This window comes from Falco naumanni, chromosome 17 (genome assembly GCF_017639655.2).
Source record: "Falco naumanni isolate bFalNau1 chromosome 17, bFalNau1.pat, whole genome shotgun sequence".
In the NCBI taxonomy this organism is placed as follows: Eukaryota; Metazoa; Chordata; class Aves; order Falconiformes; family Falconidae; genus Falco; species Falco naumanni.
In genome coordinates, this window is record NC_054070.1 from 2,059,123 (window position 1) to 2,072,717 (window position 13,595).

Below are 13,595 nucleotides of genomic sequence, written 5' to 3' on the forward strand. Positions count from 1 at the left end.
GATTACCTGAGCCAAACACTGGGGACACCTCCAGTCTCCTTTGGGAACATCATGAAGGGGTGGAATTAAACAAAAAGTATGGTAACTGTCATCACAGCCATCACACAGCAGGAGACGGTCCTCATCGTTACCGCTGCCACATAACAGGCATACGTACAAGTCCACCTGCAACAAAAAATTGCCGGAGAGGGAACGTGAGCACTTACGGTAACTCATGGTAGAAGAGCAGTTTGGTAACTTGGTCATCTGTGACATTTGCCAAAGATTATTTTTACCTCATCTCTGAAGTGGAAATGAGACAAGCAAACACAAAACATTTACATAAAATTTTAAATAACCCCCTTCTGTAATTTAAGGGAGGACCGCAAGAATTGCAAGCTCTTCCATGTATTCCCCCCCCCCCCCCCCCCCCCCCGGAAAAAGACAGAAGACTTGATTCAGTGGCCAGGAGAGTTTAACCCAGCAGCGCTGTGGATTCCGCAGGGGCAACCCAGCCCAGCCCATGGCTCACAAAGCCTTGTTCTGGTTGCTCTCACATGCAGCATGTATGCCCAGATGTTCCTCTTCCCCGCCCCGAGCCCAACTGTCTGGAGCCTCAGAAGAAAGAAGGGGGTTCCTCTCGACGTGAGCGTTCCTCTTTTCCCCCAGAGACACTGGCCGAGACCTTCATTTTGATCTGGAAGGACAGCAGCCTCCCAGCGGAGCTTTGTGCCTTGGGCAGGGGGCAGCTGTTACAGCTGTGGGCTCTGCCGAGCCCCAAGGAAAAGGCAGAGGCACCCCAAACATGAGCAGGGCTGTCTGCTGCCTGTCCCGCGCCTTCGCTAGCGACGGGCTGGAAGGCTCTTCTCAAATGCAGAACAGAACCACAAGGGCAAGCGGACCCTGTCGTCTTATGTCGTTAAAAAACGCGGCAGCATCTCCTGCTTCTCCCCACAAGCTTGTTTTTGTTGGGGGGGGTGGGGTGGTCGAGGCTTCTTGTATTCGCACATTTCATTCTCAGGTATCTAGCCACAGACGTGGATTAAACAAAGAACACTTCTGGTTTTGGGAAGGACCCAAGAGGTGGCAGGGACAGAAAGAATCTCCGTATTATCTTCTCAAGAGTGGGACAAACTACCATTGCTTTCAGTTTGGCATTTTTTTGCAGGGAGAGTGGTGGTGTCTGGAGAGTTTGAGTAGGAAAAGGGTTTTTTTAAGAAACATTTGAACAACAAAGCTTCCAAGATAGTGCTGAAATTGTGGGTGTCGGGTCTGCCCGAGAGCCAGGTGCCAAAGCTCACTTGAGGTTAAAGGGAATGGGGAGAGATCAGCTCACAGAACCACCACTTTATTTGGACTCTTCTTTCAAAATTTTGAGACTCTACCTTGGAGACAGAAAACAAGTTACTTCAGTTATAGATAATGAAACTTAACTATCCTGTCATTTTCAGCATGAAGCATTCTGAGTATGTCTATCCCAGCCGGCACAGACACTGCTTTGTTTCAAGCACGGGGTTACATGAAGAATACAAGAGTCCTTACTATGACATAAATGACATGAGATTTCAGTGCACACCTAAAGGAAACCCAGAAACACCTGCCATCAGTACAAAGCAGCAGGAAGGCAGAAAATACTCACAGCATTAGTGGGTTTTTTAGATCGGACTTTGGATTTGTCTTTCTCTGGCTCCCCAGCATGTTCCCTCTTCTCAGGAGGTTTCACTGCGCTATGCATTTCTTTTTCTGGTGCAACAGAAAAAAAATCCATGAGGGTATTACAAAATGTTTTAATGCTTAGCATTACTTGCTATTGTTTATTGATTTGTTATTTCTTGTTAGGCAGCATAACGTGGAGTTATTTGTTGAATTCTTTGTTGTCTCATACACACACTTAGATTTGAACACCTGCAATGCCTACAAGAAGCCAGTATTATCAGAAAACCCAAGCACACAATCACGAGCTAGCAATGACTATTACAGCTCACATTTTTTGAGTGGGTGTTTTAAATCCCATTTAAATTAATTTAATTATGAGTATCTTCATAAGCTAAGTTTTTGTTTCCATGTGGTGTTAAAAAAATGTGGTTGAATTACTCCATCCATTTTACAGCAGCATGTCACATGGAGACATGAAACAACACTCCAGCTTCCTACGACAATCTTCACACTTTAGTTTCTTCTAGTGATAGCTTTCATGAAAACGTATCATCAAAAGACGAGCATGCAGCAGCACAGGCCAGACAAAGCAGTTCCTCTACAGTCTTACACTCCTACTATCTAACGTCCCTAATCAAGCCTTCATTCCTGACATTATAAAGACCCAGAAAACCATTCCTCATTCCCAACATTATAAAGACCCAGAAAACCCATACAACAGAATGTGGAGAACCCCAGGGTGCTGGTGCTGAAAACAAGGGAGCAATGAAGTTCTTAGCTGAAGTTACAAGTGAGCTAGAGACCTTTGCACCTGGACACGAGACAGTCCCAAGCATTTCTCAGAGTCCAAGAGCTAAAAAAGATACTAAAGAGAAGAATGTCTACATCTATCAGAAATTTAAGCATTAAAAAACTGTCTAGAGCTTTTTCCTTCTACTCTTCAGGAGGAAAAAGTAAGAGGTTAATGCCTAGAGATACTCCTAAAAAGAAAAAAAAAAACTATAAAATTTTTAAAAAGACCACAATCTACACAAATACTTGGAAAGACAAAATATTTTGAATGAACAAAAGAAACTAACTTAGTTAATTTCAATTATTGATTAGTTGTAAATGGTTGCTATATTTGCTTTGCCAAATTATTTGTCAACAAGCTTATTCTTCTGTTTGACGACATTAAACATTTCTTCTCAGTCTGAAATTATTATTTCTTAAGGTCAGATAACAACAGACTCAGGACTTTTGATAGACACAATTTAGAAGTCATATTATGGGAACCTTATTGTTCAGTTCTCAACATACTATCTTTTGCCTTCATTTCCCGATTTCAAATTCTTTCCTAAAAATATCTGAAGTTCAGTACATTATTAAAAGTGTTTCCTCTATTTAAAGCTAGTGGATTGATGCTAGCTATTTAAAATACGGATTAGAAACGTGGCTCAAATCTCATTTACGATTGCTCCATAAGAGACAGTGAAGTTTCAAAAAGTAGAATTTTTTTCAACTGAAAATATCTTCAAGAAAACTTACAAAACATCTTACGTTTTCTTAAGAAACCACTTACAAAACAAACAAAAAGATTTCAAAGCCAAAAAAGAACTTTTACAATAAATTCCAATTTTAAAATGAAGTTAACAGAAGTAATGTATTTTTTGTTAAACACTTTGAATTGTTCCTACTGCTGAATTTAACTCAGGTCTTAAAATGAATTTAAACAAAGTAACAGAAATCGCATTCACATTTTGTTTCGCTCCCCACTTGCCACTCACCGTTTTCACACTTTGGAGGTGCACATCCCATTCTACGTCTCAGATTGTGAGTTCTGGCTTCTGGAGGGTCAGATTCAGTTTTAATATTGGTTGCCTGAAAGAAAGGAAACAAAAAAGGAAAAAAAAAAAAAAATCAGTAATGCCCCTAGATGGAACACCTTTATTTCACACCTGTATTGGGGAAAGCGTTCAGTGCCACCTGAAGTCACAGCTGATCGCCCAAGCAGGGGCAGAGGGTTCTAGCATGTGCAGCTGGTGCTGCAGGAAAGGCTGCGCACCCGGGGATCCATCCTGCACCCGGGGATCCATCCTGCACCCCGCAGCTGCTGGGAGTCTCAGGAAGGGAGAAAGTCCAGCACTCTGATGCCCGTTCCCACCTAATTAATACTCTGCAACTCCCTACAGTTGAGTAACTCTGGTGGCCGACCCTGCAAGGTTTTAAAGTACACATTTCAATACTCACAAGAGCTGTGAAAAAAACTGCAGGGGAAAAAAAAAAAAGACAATTTCATCTTCCAAATTAAAAAAAAAAATAATAATTCTGCATACAATTCTTAATCCACTCTGGTAAGTGCTGAGAGGACTGCAAAGGTTCAGAGCACCAGCTGATGTGAGACACAAACACTTTGCAGAGGTACAACGGAGGTCTTAAACCTTGTAACCTGACTTGTTCAAGGAAAAAGCCAGGCAGATGGAAGCCAGATAACAACTCTGACAACTTCATTTACTTACAAATGAATATATCTAAAAAGGCAACCTGACTTTCTGAAATGCTTGTATTCCATTATTATTATTTTTTTTAAAAAAAAAAGGGTTCAGAGAGAAATAACATAGAGAACAACCTGTTTGAAATGAAATCCTACAAACAGCCTGTGCCAGTAACGATACCATGGGTTTAGTTATATTTTAGTGGAACTTGATAAGAAACAAAGGAGCAAGGAACTTGTGGGTTTTCATAGATTTTCTTTTTCTCTTGAGAAGCAGAACATGCTCTGATCTTCTAAGCAGGGAACTCAAGTGTGTTGTGGAACTTTCAACACAGAATAAAGTTTTTCCATTTAATTTTTTTATTTCTTCCCTGAAGTTTTGAGACTGTGGGAGAATATTCCCAAATGTCTCAGCATAGAGATGGGTTTCTCCAATACTGCTGTTTTTGAAGCGTAATTAAGGCAATGGGGTCATGCGGCCACCCTTGCTACTCACACAAGCCAGTCCACTACCAGCCACCCCCTGAACCCCAAATAACGGGACTTGCTGCCCCAGCTGTGCAAGCGTGACTGCCAGCTGAACCCATCAGCGGGTATCTGAAGGGGCAGGGTTTGTCATTGCTCTGTCTGGGGAGTTTTTGGTAGGCTTTTTTGTTTGGTTGGTTTGGATTTTTATAGAGGTGGTTTTAACATTATTTTCCTTTCGCTTTTTGTGTTCTTTATGCCTTTATGAGATCAGGCAGAGGTCCCATGGCTTAAGATATGCCAAAAAAATATTGCTGTTCATTGTATTTAGTAATACTGAATCAGGATGAGTTTGCACCAATCCTCAAGCAATGCAATAATAGATGTCCCACCTTCTGCACCTTTAACTTCTATGAATTGCATCCGTATTCTGTGCTTAGGGCTATATTTAGCTTCACAAGAACATTTTTTATTTTTTTTTTGCCTGAGCCTTTTATCATACCAATGTATCTCACTGTCACTTCCACAATATTATTCTGGTCTTTTACACTTACCTTTTCTACACCAAGCATGTGAACACTCTGCATTTCAAAACCAGCCTATCACTGTTATTGCTTTTTTCCTTTGTAATTACAAACATCATCTCTTCAGTGTTTATTCACCAAGTAGGAAAAGGCAAGGCAAAACTGTATGTGTCTTACAATTGCAAACTAACACTTATGCCACAGGCTGTATTTTTTGCTAGTAAGAATGATTTACAGTACTTGCCTGTAGTTCATATATTTTAAAGGTTTACACTAGATGGTTAACCTTTGAAAAGCAGGAAATGCTAAACATGAGAATGAACCTAGGTTCTACAATTTAAGACATTTACAAACCCTTATATATCTCGTTAGAGCAAAAAGTTGAGACACATTAACCAAACATTACTAATTTGCAATCAGGTCTGGGCAAAAACCAATTGCTTGTAGCTTCGATCTAGAATAAAATGGATTTAATCAGACTATCTGACTTTGCACTGAAATGGAACAGAAACACATTAACAAATCTTAATTTTTGGAAATTATTACCTTAAAACACTACAGCTCCTTGCTAACAGAGTGGGTACATGCTGCCTAACTCAGCCTTAGCTTTGCATGTTTCAATTCTATTCTTAATCAAGTATATTCTTTCCACAAAAACTAGGTGCATGACATCAGTGCTCAGGGAAAAGAGCTGAGAGGGTAGCCTTGCATTTTGGCTAAGTATGGGCAGTTAGTTTCCACAGAAATGACAGAAATGTGCACTCTTTGTTAGTCAGTGTCATCTGTCACCCCTCTCAGAGGAACAGCTAAAATTTTAGCGTGTGTTTGCCTTGCTGTTAATCTTTAAAGGATATATGAGAACTAGCATCTTTCAACCACAGGCAGATACTTCAAATGGAAAGTTTCAGAACAAACTACTGCGCTCTTCTCAGAATTGTAAGTCTGCTTGTAACCAGGTATTTGACTGGAAAACAATTAAGGTTTTTTAAAGCTATCTTAAGAATTAGCAGACTTTGTAGGCAGAATTTGTAACAGTGAAGCTGTACTACTTGGTTGTAACAAACACCAAGACTAAAATAATGGAGTTAATAGAGACGCTGAAACAAACTTAAATAGAAATCTGGATTATAAACAAAGAGTCAATCATGACCTTCCTAACTCATGATGTCACCACCAATAGGACAGTCTCCCGGGAACAAGCCTCTCTTACTCTTCATCTGCTCAAACAAAAGAAACAGTAATCTCTGAAGGCAGGAACATCAGCCTGGAAAGGCTGAAGTCACAGTATTACAGTTTTCCAGCAATGAAGGAGACACATCAATGATCGCCTAAAATACGCCTTCACAGGAGAACTCCATGCAGATATAATCAATACATTTGTCTGTTTATCCAAATAGATAATATTTCTTAAGCACATGCAAGATTAAGCTTGTTTGACCGTACAAAACCATACCGACTTAACGTTATGCAATTTTTTCCTTCTATTGCATGGTCAAAGTATCGCAAATTGATAGAACTCAGAGGAAAAAATGAAATGTAATAGCGCTAATGTAAGAAAAACCTTCTTTGCTGTAACATCTGGCTTCAACTCATGAAAGATTTACAGAAACCTCCCAACACGTTTAGAGAATAACTACTGTTCGCTGCCTGTTCTTTGAGGAAATGACAGAGATCAAAGCTGCAAAAGATAAGCTTCACTTCTAGAATTTGTCACCTGTATTTGTGTCTGAGCTCCCTATTATTTATAATCATGCTAAAAACATTATTATAGTGTACACACTCATAACTAATGTATAAGTGGAACAGCTTCAGTAGAAGAGCCTCTCAGCACTCCAAACCTCAGTAACACACTTCAGAGAAGTATCACACAATCCTTACCATACTATTCATTATCTGTGAATTTATGAACATTTAGGTATGTGTAAATTACAAAGAAAGAGATAAAACAGCTGTTTACTATGCATATACATTTAGCAATCCGATCGAAATAACATTTGTCCTGTAACTTAACTTAAAAGTCGTGCCACGCGGCTGGGCAAACTATCACCGCACTATGGTTTCAAGCTCGGCCACGGCAGAGCACTTGCCCTCATAAAGACAGATCCTCTCACCTCTGCTCTCAGGCGTTTTGCTCGACGAGCGGGTGGACAAGTCTCAGATGGCTGAACAGACTGTCTCTGTGGAATATCATGGGGCTTATATTCCTTGTCCTTTGTGTCACTGGTGAGATCTGGTTTCTGCAGGCACTAAACAGACAATTTGATTACTTGATTTCTGCCTCCACTTCTAATACAAAGTTTGTGTAGAACAATTTCCTGGGTAACGTGAAAGAATGCAGGCAGGGCTTTAGTTATTACTGCAATGAGTTAATAAAAACAGTATTTATGACAATTGTAGCATTACCTGTTTGAACAGGTCGCAAAATCACTTCTTCCTGCCCTTTTACTGAATGCAGTAACCATAAGAAAGGATTTTAAATAAAGCAGAAGTCATCCTTTAAATATTATGAGCAACAAACATTTCTCTATGGGAATACCAATACCAATTCTTCTAGTAGGTGGTGCTTTTGGAGACTATCAACAGCATACTGGAAACTGCTGCAGTGCCCTCAGGTTGCATTACTGTAATTCCACATACAGAAAACCATAAAAGTAAATTACAGCCTATCACGCATCCCTTTCTAACTGAAATACAATTTTGTCTGAAAAATGTTGCAGAAGCTACAAGCTATATTCTCTTTCTGTTTCGGAAAGGACAACTCTGCTGCATGAATTAAAGGCAGAAGGGAAGAAGGAGGTGCAAGAACAGATTTAGTTCTTTCAAGTTGCTGAATGAACCCATTTAATTGCTGAAAACTCTGCATACATTTGGAAAGAAAACTAATAATTAATGACAATTCCAAGTTTGTCAAGCCACACAACATTCAGTAACAGCAGACAAAACATAACAGTTTTTAATGAGTAAACAACAAATCCTAAAGAACTAAAAAGTCTTATGTTGTCAGGAAGTATTTCACATGAGTCACTGGATCCACATTTCCATCGTTCTGTTAATCTGTTGCCATCACAAGCATTTTCTCAGCAAGAGAGAAACAGGACAGGAACTGCAAGAGAACCACTACAGCGGCGTAAGGACTGATGCTCTGTAGCCAGCACAGAAATCACTTTCAGAAACAAATGATAGTCAGAAGGGGGGATGGAAAAGGAGAAGCAGCGGTATTTCATAAGACAAGCCTATACTGAAAGAAATGGGTATTGAACAAAAAAGAAGCACCAGTCAAGGGTAGCAGGATATCATTAACCATCCCCCCCAGACAGTCCACAACACTGCTCAAAAACACCTCTGGAATTTCTCTTTTTTAGAGCCGCCTTCAATCTTAAGAGTTTATAAGCTCTAGACTTATACTTTGAAAGCAAATGTCCGACTTAATTTCAACATTAAATACACAAAACCACCCAACTTTGCAGCTCATGCTCATGAGCAGCAAGTCCTGGCTGATGCTCACAGTCGGGCACGCTCCTGTGCTGCACACTTGGAGGACAGAGCACTGCAGCTGCCTCTTCAGAAGAGCATTTCCCCTTATCAGTTTCACACTGAAAGGAGATTATGTGAATTCACATCAGTGGGAGAAAGTAAAAAATTTCTCAGGACAGAAAACAGACAAGCAGAAAAGACAAGCGAGTACGAAAAATATAAAAATGAGAAAACAGAAAAGCAAATGGGATGAATGCTACACAGAATGTTGCCAAATTGGATTACTTGGATAGAATTTGGTTCCTTGACTTGTGTCCTCATGTGAAACCCAAATCTTTCACTAAAAAAAAAAGTTTCTACTCCTTATAACAGAGGACATATGATCCTTGAAAGCAAATACCTAGAAGGCAAACAGCTTTTCCTAAACAAAAGAGTACTGAAACCTTGAAAGATGAAACCCTGAAAGAGAAAAACAAAAAGCATAACTGGCCTCGCTGCAGTGTACTGTCCAAACAACAACAAGCAGCACTGTCACTGTTCACTGAAAAAGCCCAGAAGACATTTCCTAAACAATGAGATCTCAACAACTATTTAAGCAGAAACGTTTCCTGGTGTCCCAGCACCCAAAGGCTAAGCAGCAGTATGAAATGACTGTTTTATTAACACTGTCAGCTGTACCTAGGAAAAGGAACTCCTCGGAACCTGCTTTACTCCTAGACTGACCTTATCAACTGCAAGCACGCGCCTGTAACCAAGGTCACTAGCTGCCATTTCTTCAGTCCTCCTCTCCCCCAGCCAGCAGAGCCTTTTTGTTAAGGTTAAGATTCTATCAATAATTTACCATAAGCTCATCCTACATATTGTGATCCAGCCTGTGATCATGATCTCATTATATCCTGAGAAGATGGTTGCACATACAATCCCTGAACTCCAAACGGTGGCAGAGAGTAAATTAAAAGCCCATCAAGGTGAAACCATGAACGAGCAGATCCTTCAGCAGGCAATCAAAGGACACAGCAGGAACGTTCACAAGGCCTCCAGGATGTCAAAAGATGGAAAAAAAAGAAAAATAGGGACAGAATTAATCTCCTCCAGGTTTAGATGTTTATGAAGCAGTAATTTACACATAAGCTAATCACCCAGGCTCCCTGTACTTGCAGAATACAACTGGCCTACCCCTGCTACATAGCCACTTGAGGATAAGAGCAACCAAAATCCAGAGGTGCTTACTCTTCTCCAGTAACAATAAAGGGTCCTAGAGGACTCTCTCACACAGAAACATCTTTATTAGAGGCATACACATATAAATCTTTGGACATGAACCTCACTCGGGACATTAAAGCCTTAGTTTGGAAGAGACCAGACCCAGAATCACTAAACCAGTCATATTCATTGAAAACCAGACCGCCACGAGACCACCTCTAGCCCCCCAGACTGCAGCTGCATGTTAAATCATGCAAACATCTGGCCAATGCATCACAGAAGGTGCACTGACAAAAGATTTTGGACACATCAGTTCACATAGGGGGACATTTATCCCTCTGGGCATATAGCATGATGCTGCAGCACCACACCGGTGGTTACAAGGGCTGAGAATATAAGCGAGGCACTGACAGAAACAACCAGTACAGCAACAAGTTTACTGCAACCACTCCGGAGACAAACATCCAAGACCTGTCTAGTCCAGTGTTTCAAGATAAGAATAAAAAAAATACACCCCTGTGGAGAGCTGCTTTGAGTATTGGAAACTGGTTGATTTAAGGCATTTTTGCCGTTTAACTGAACAAGAGCTTTAATAAAAACATGCAATCTGTTAACCTCTGAACAGCTCCTAGTTTCACTATTTTAGTATGTATATAGAAATATCTCCAGCTGGGACATTGGTCAAAATAACTCCTGAAGCCAGTTTAACATATATTTAAGCCACACAAACAATTAATGCTATACACAGATCTGGATGAAATTTAAGTTATGGCATTGTCATCAGTGGAAACAACATTGTTCCATATTTTCAGCTTTTGCAAAAAAAAAGTCAATTAATATTGACTGTTGCAATGAATACTGCAAGTACTACCAATTAAAAAAAAATGTTAAAAAAACCCCTGTGAATGCACGCACTAATTTTTGTGGATGATCATCCCGACTGCATGAGGAGTTTCTCTCAAAAGGCTTGCTGAAGTCTTACAAGAAGGAACTACACATCTCAAACTGACAGCTGTCAAACCGAATAGCTACGTCTTCTCCAAAACCAAAAGTCACAGATGCTTAGATTCATAGTAAAGCACTGAACAGACATACAATAAAATGGACACCTACACAAGCAGCATCTGGGAAAGCACCACTCGCTGAGAACACATGGAAGCAAGCCAAAAAAGAATCTCATCCAAGATCCTTCCTCAGAAAACGTACTGCAAAACAAACTCAGTTGGAAGACAACATTGTCAGCAAGGAAAAAAAAAAAAAATAAAAATACAAATCTTAAAGAGCAAAAACTGAACGAAACCCAAGAAATTTCTGTGGATTCTGTCAGTCCACTGAAAATATGTATCTCTGCCACATATGGGAGGGGAGTATCTTAACAGCTTTTGGGGGGAAGGAGTTAAAAAAAAGAAAAGTTACGCAGACATACGTAGCTTTTCCCAGAACTGCACCCACTAAACCCATCAATTTGGAACAAATGTCAGGTGCCTATTGCAAGAAAGAGCTTGGAAAGTTACACTTAAAAAGCCTGACCTTGTTTGAGAAGGCTTTTCTCTTCTAAAAGGGTCCACTACTGAGAAAACCATGAATGTAACCACTAACTGCGTGACAGACACTCACATGGGGAACCTCCATTTCCAAGGAAGTGTGGTACCACATTAACTTTTTTACAACTTTTAGTTCTATCTTTCCCTGTGCAACTGCACCTCAAAAAATGAAAGCAAAGCTAACTGTCTCAAAACACACCAGCTTAAAAAAAAAATAAAAATCCACATGTACAGACCTAAAAACATATGAGGTTTTTCATGAAATGCCTCCAGAAAATGGTGTTGCTTAACGTGAATGTGTTTGAGGCAAGGCAAAATATTCTGATACAGCAGCTTCCCTAGCACAAAGATTTTTATATGCAACACTATTTTGTTCTTATCCTCCTTTAGCAAAACACTCAAACCTACACAAGTTAAATTGGTTTTTTCTGAAGGGTCTGCAGAATCTAGCTCTTCTTCACTGAGAAGTGATCATTGCTAGCTAAATAAAAATCCTTCAATTCCAACCTTTCTTGACTTAATGTCAAATCCCGCCCTCATTTTGGTAGCTTTATGTAAAAAGCTAGTGTTGATTTCTGTAGACAGAGACATGCTTGTAACAGGATTAGGGCTTTTACTGCTTAAAAAAGGTCAACACGCCTCTCTTTGGAAGACCATCGTGGAAAGAGTGCTTCAGATAAATAAAAATGCATGTTGGCAACTGCAACCTATTTTGGTTTTCCAAATAAATCACTACTGCTCTAAAAGAGCAGCCCTATTCTTCATTAGAGATTATGCTGCTTTCACTCTCCACAAACCCTGAATTTTGTTTTAATGGCCAAATCTAAGCAAGAAGGATGAAGATTTAAGCTTGAAAAAAAGTCACAAGCCACCCTGTTAACTACACTGCAACACCCATGAAGCACTTGGGACACCCTTAGTGAAAGCAAGATGAGTTACAGCCACAGAATTGGCAAAGTTTGATATAGTTCCTCAGTCACTCAATGTGTGCAGACCATATGTGCACATGACCCAGAACACTTGCTTTATCAGAGATGGACCTATAAGGATCTGTGAATATAGTCTTATTTTGCATTTGACAAAACAGGATTAAAAAAATTTATATAGAAGTCTGAAAGTCTGTTATGAGGCTTCTTCTGTAAACGACAGAGAAAATGCAAAAAGATAGTATTCAAAGCAGTCAGCAAGAGGTTATCTTGAAGAGTACTTCTAAAAACTTTACTTTTGATTAAAAGTTTGCCTGTGGTTTTCTGAATCGCTTGCATCAACACCACAGACTGCATCTTGTCGCCTGCACGCCATCCATAAAGCATAAAATGCAGTCTTTGGAAATGTTCCATTACTAAAATATATACATATATATATATATAAACAGACTGGCTACTAAATTAATTGGACTTCAGTTAGCTTCAATATAGCTTACCAACAGGCTCGCTCCAGACTGGAATAAGTTGTAAGGATAGAGAATGCGCTCGTAATGTGCGCGGATGTGCGAGCCCACAGCTTTGCCAGGAGCAAATCCCATCCTAGTGGCTATTTTGGTCCATTTTCTCTCCTTGCAAACTACATCAAATCCTCCTTCTTCTGCAACTAGCTAAAAAGCAAAAATAAAATGGTCATATGTTTAATACTAAAATTATCAGCCTTTAAGGAAAGCACTGTTGGTTTAAAACACAAGACAACACCACAACTGCCATTTTAAAAACCTCAAAACATGAAAGCTTTTTAAAAGCTGTAACTGGAACATATAAACATATAACCTGTTCAGGAATTGTAAACTTGCTGAATTACTTTACAAACAAGTCAGCACCTGTATTAGCTGACCAAACAGTAATTCAGCTTACTTTTGAGAATTTGCCTGGCTGCAATTTGTCACACCTCTACTTTGTATTCCAACACAACTTTCCAGCACAGTACAATCAGTTCTTCTCACTGGAACAAAGTACTATGAAACAGGCTGAAAATCAACCAAATACAAACTACTCTAAACACAAAGAAAACAGAAAGCACATATCCTAGGGATCAGTAAATCCCATCCCCTATTTCAGAATACATAAACTTCTCCAGAAGCTTAACAAGCTTCATCTTAAAAGCTGCTGGATTTTTTTCTCCTGTATTTCTGAAGGAATGTTTTTCTCACTGCTGTCTTTGTTCAGAAGCTTTCATCAGTTAGGATGAAGGTTTTTTTGACCAGTTTGCATCCAAGTTCAACTTCAAAGAAGAGCTGGAAATGTAATTTGATCTCCCAGCTCACCTGAAGGCTCCCATAATGTTGTA

The 13,595-nt window shown here is 39.6% G+C and overlaps 1 protein-coding gene across 1 annotated transcript in view; it reads right to left on the minus strand.

The window, feature by feature from the left end:
* The window catches only part of KDM5B (lysine demethylase 5B), a 55,500-nt gene that overhangs the window by 27,204 nt on the left and 14,701 nt on the right, over positions 1-13,595 (minus strand). The window contains exons 4-8 of the mRNA XM_040616468.1: positions 12,742-12,912; positions 7,209-7,343; positions 3,402-3,495; positions 1,619-1,722; positions 7-165 (exon numbers count right to left, since the gene is read on the minus strand). Coding sequence (XP_040472402.1) covers positions 7-165; positions 1,619-1,722; positions 3,402-3,495; positions 7,209-7,343; positions 12,742-12,912 — 663 coding nt within the window. The remainder of the gene's footprint in view (positions 1-6; positions 166-1,618; positions 1,723-3,401; positions 3,496-7,208; positions 7,344-12,741; positions 12,913-13,595) is intronic.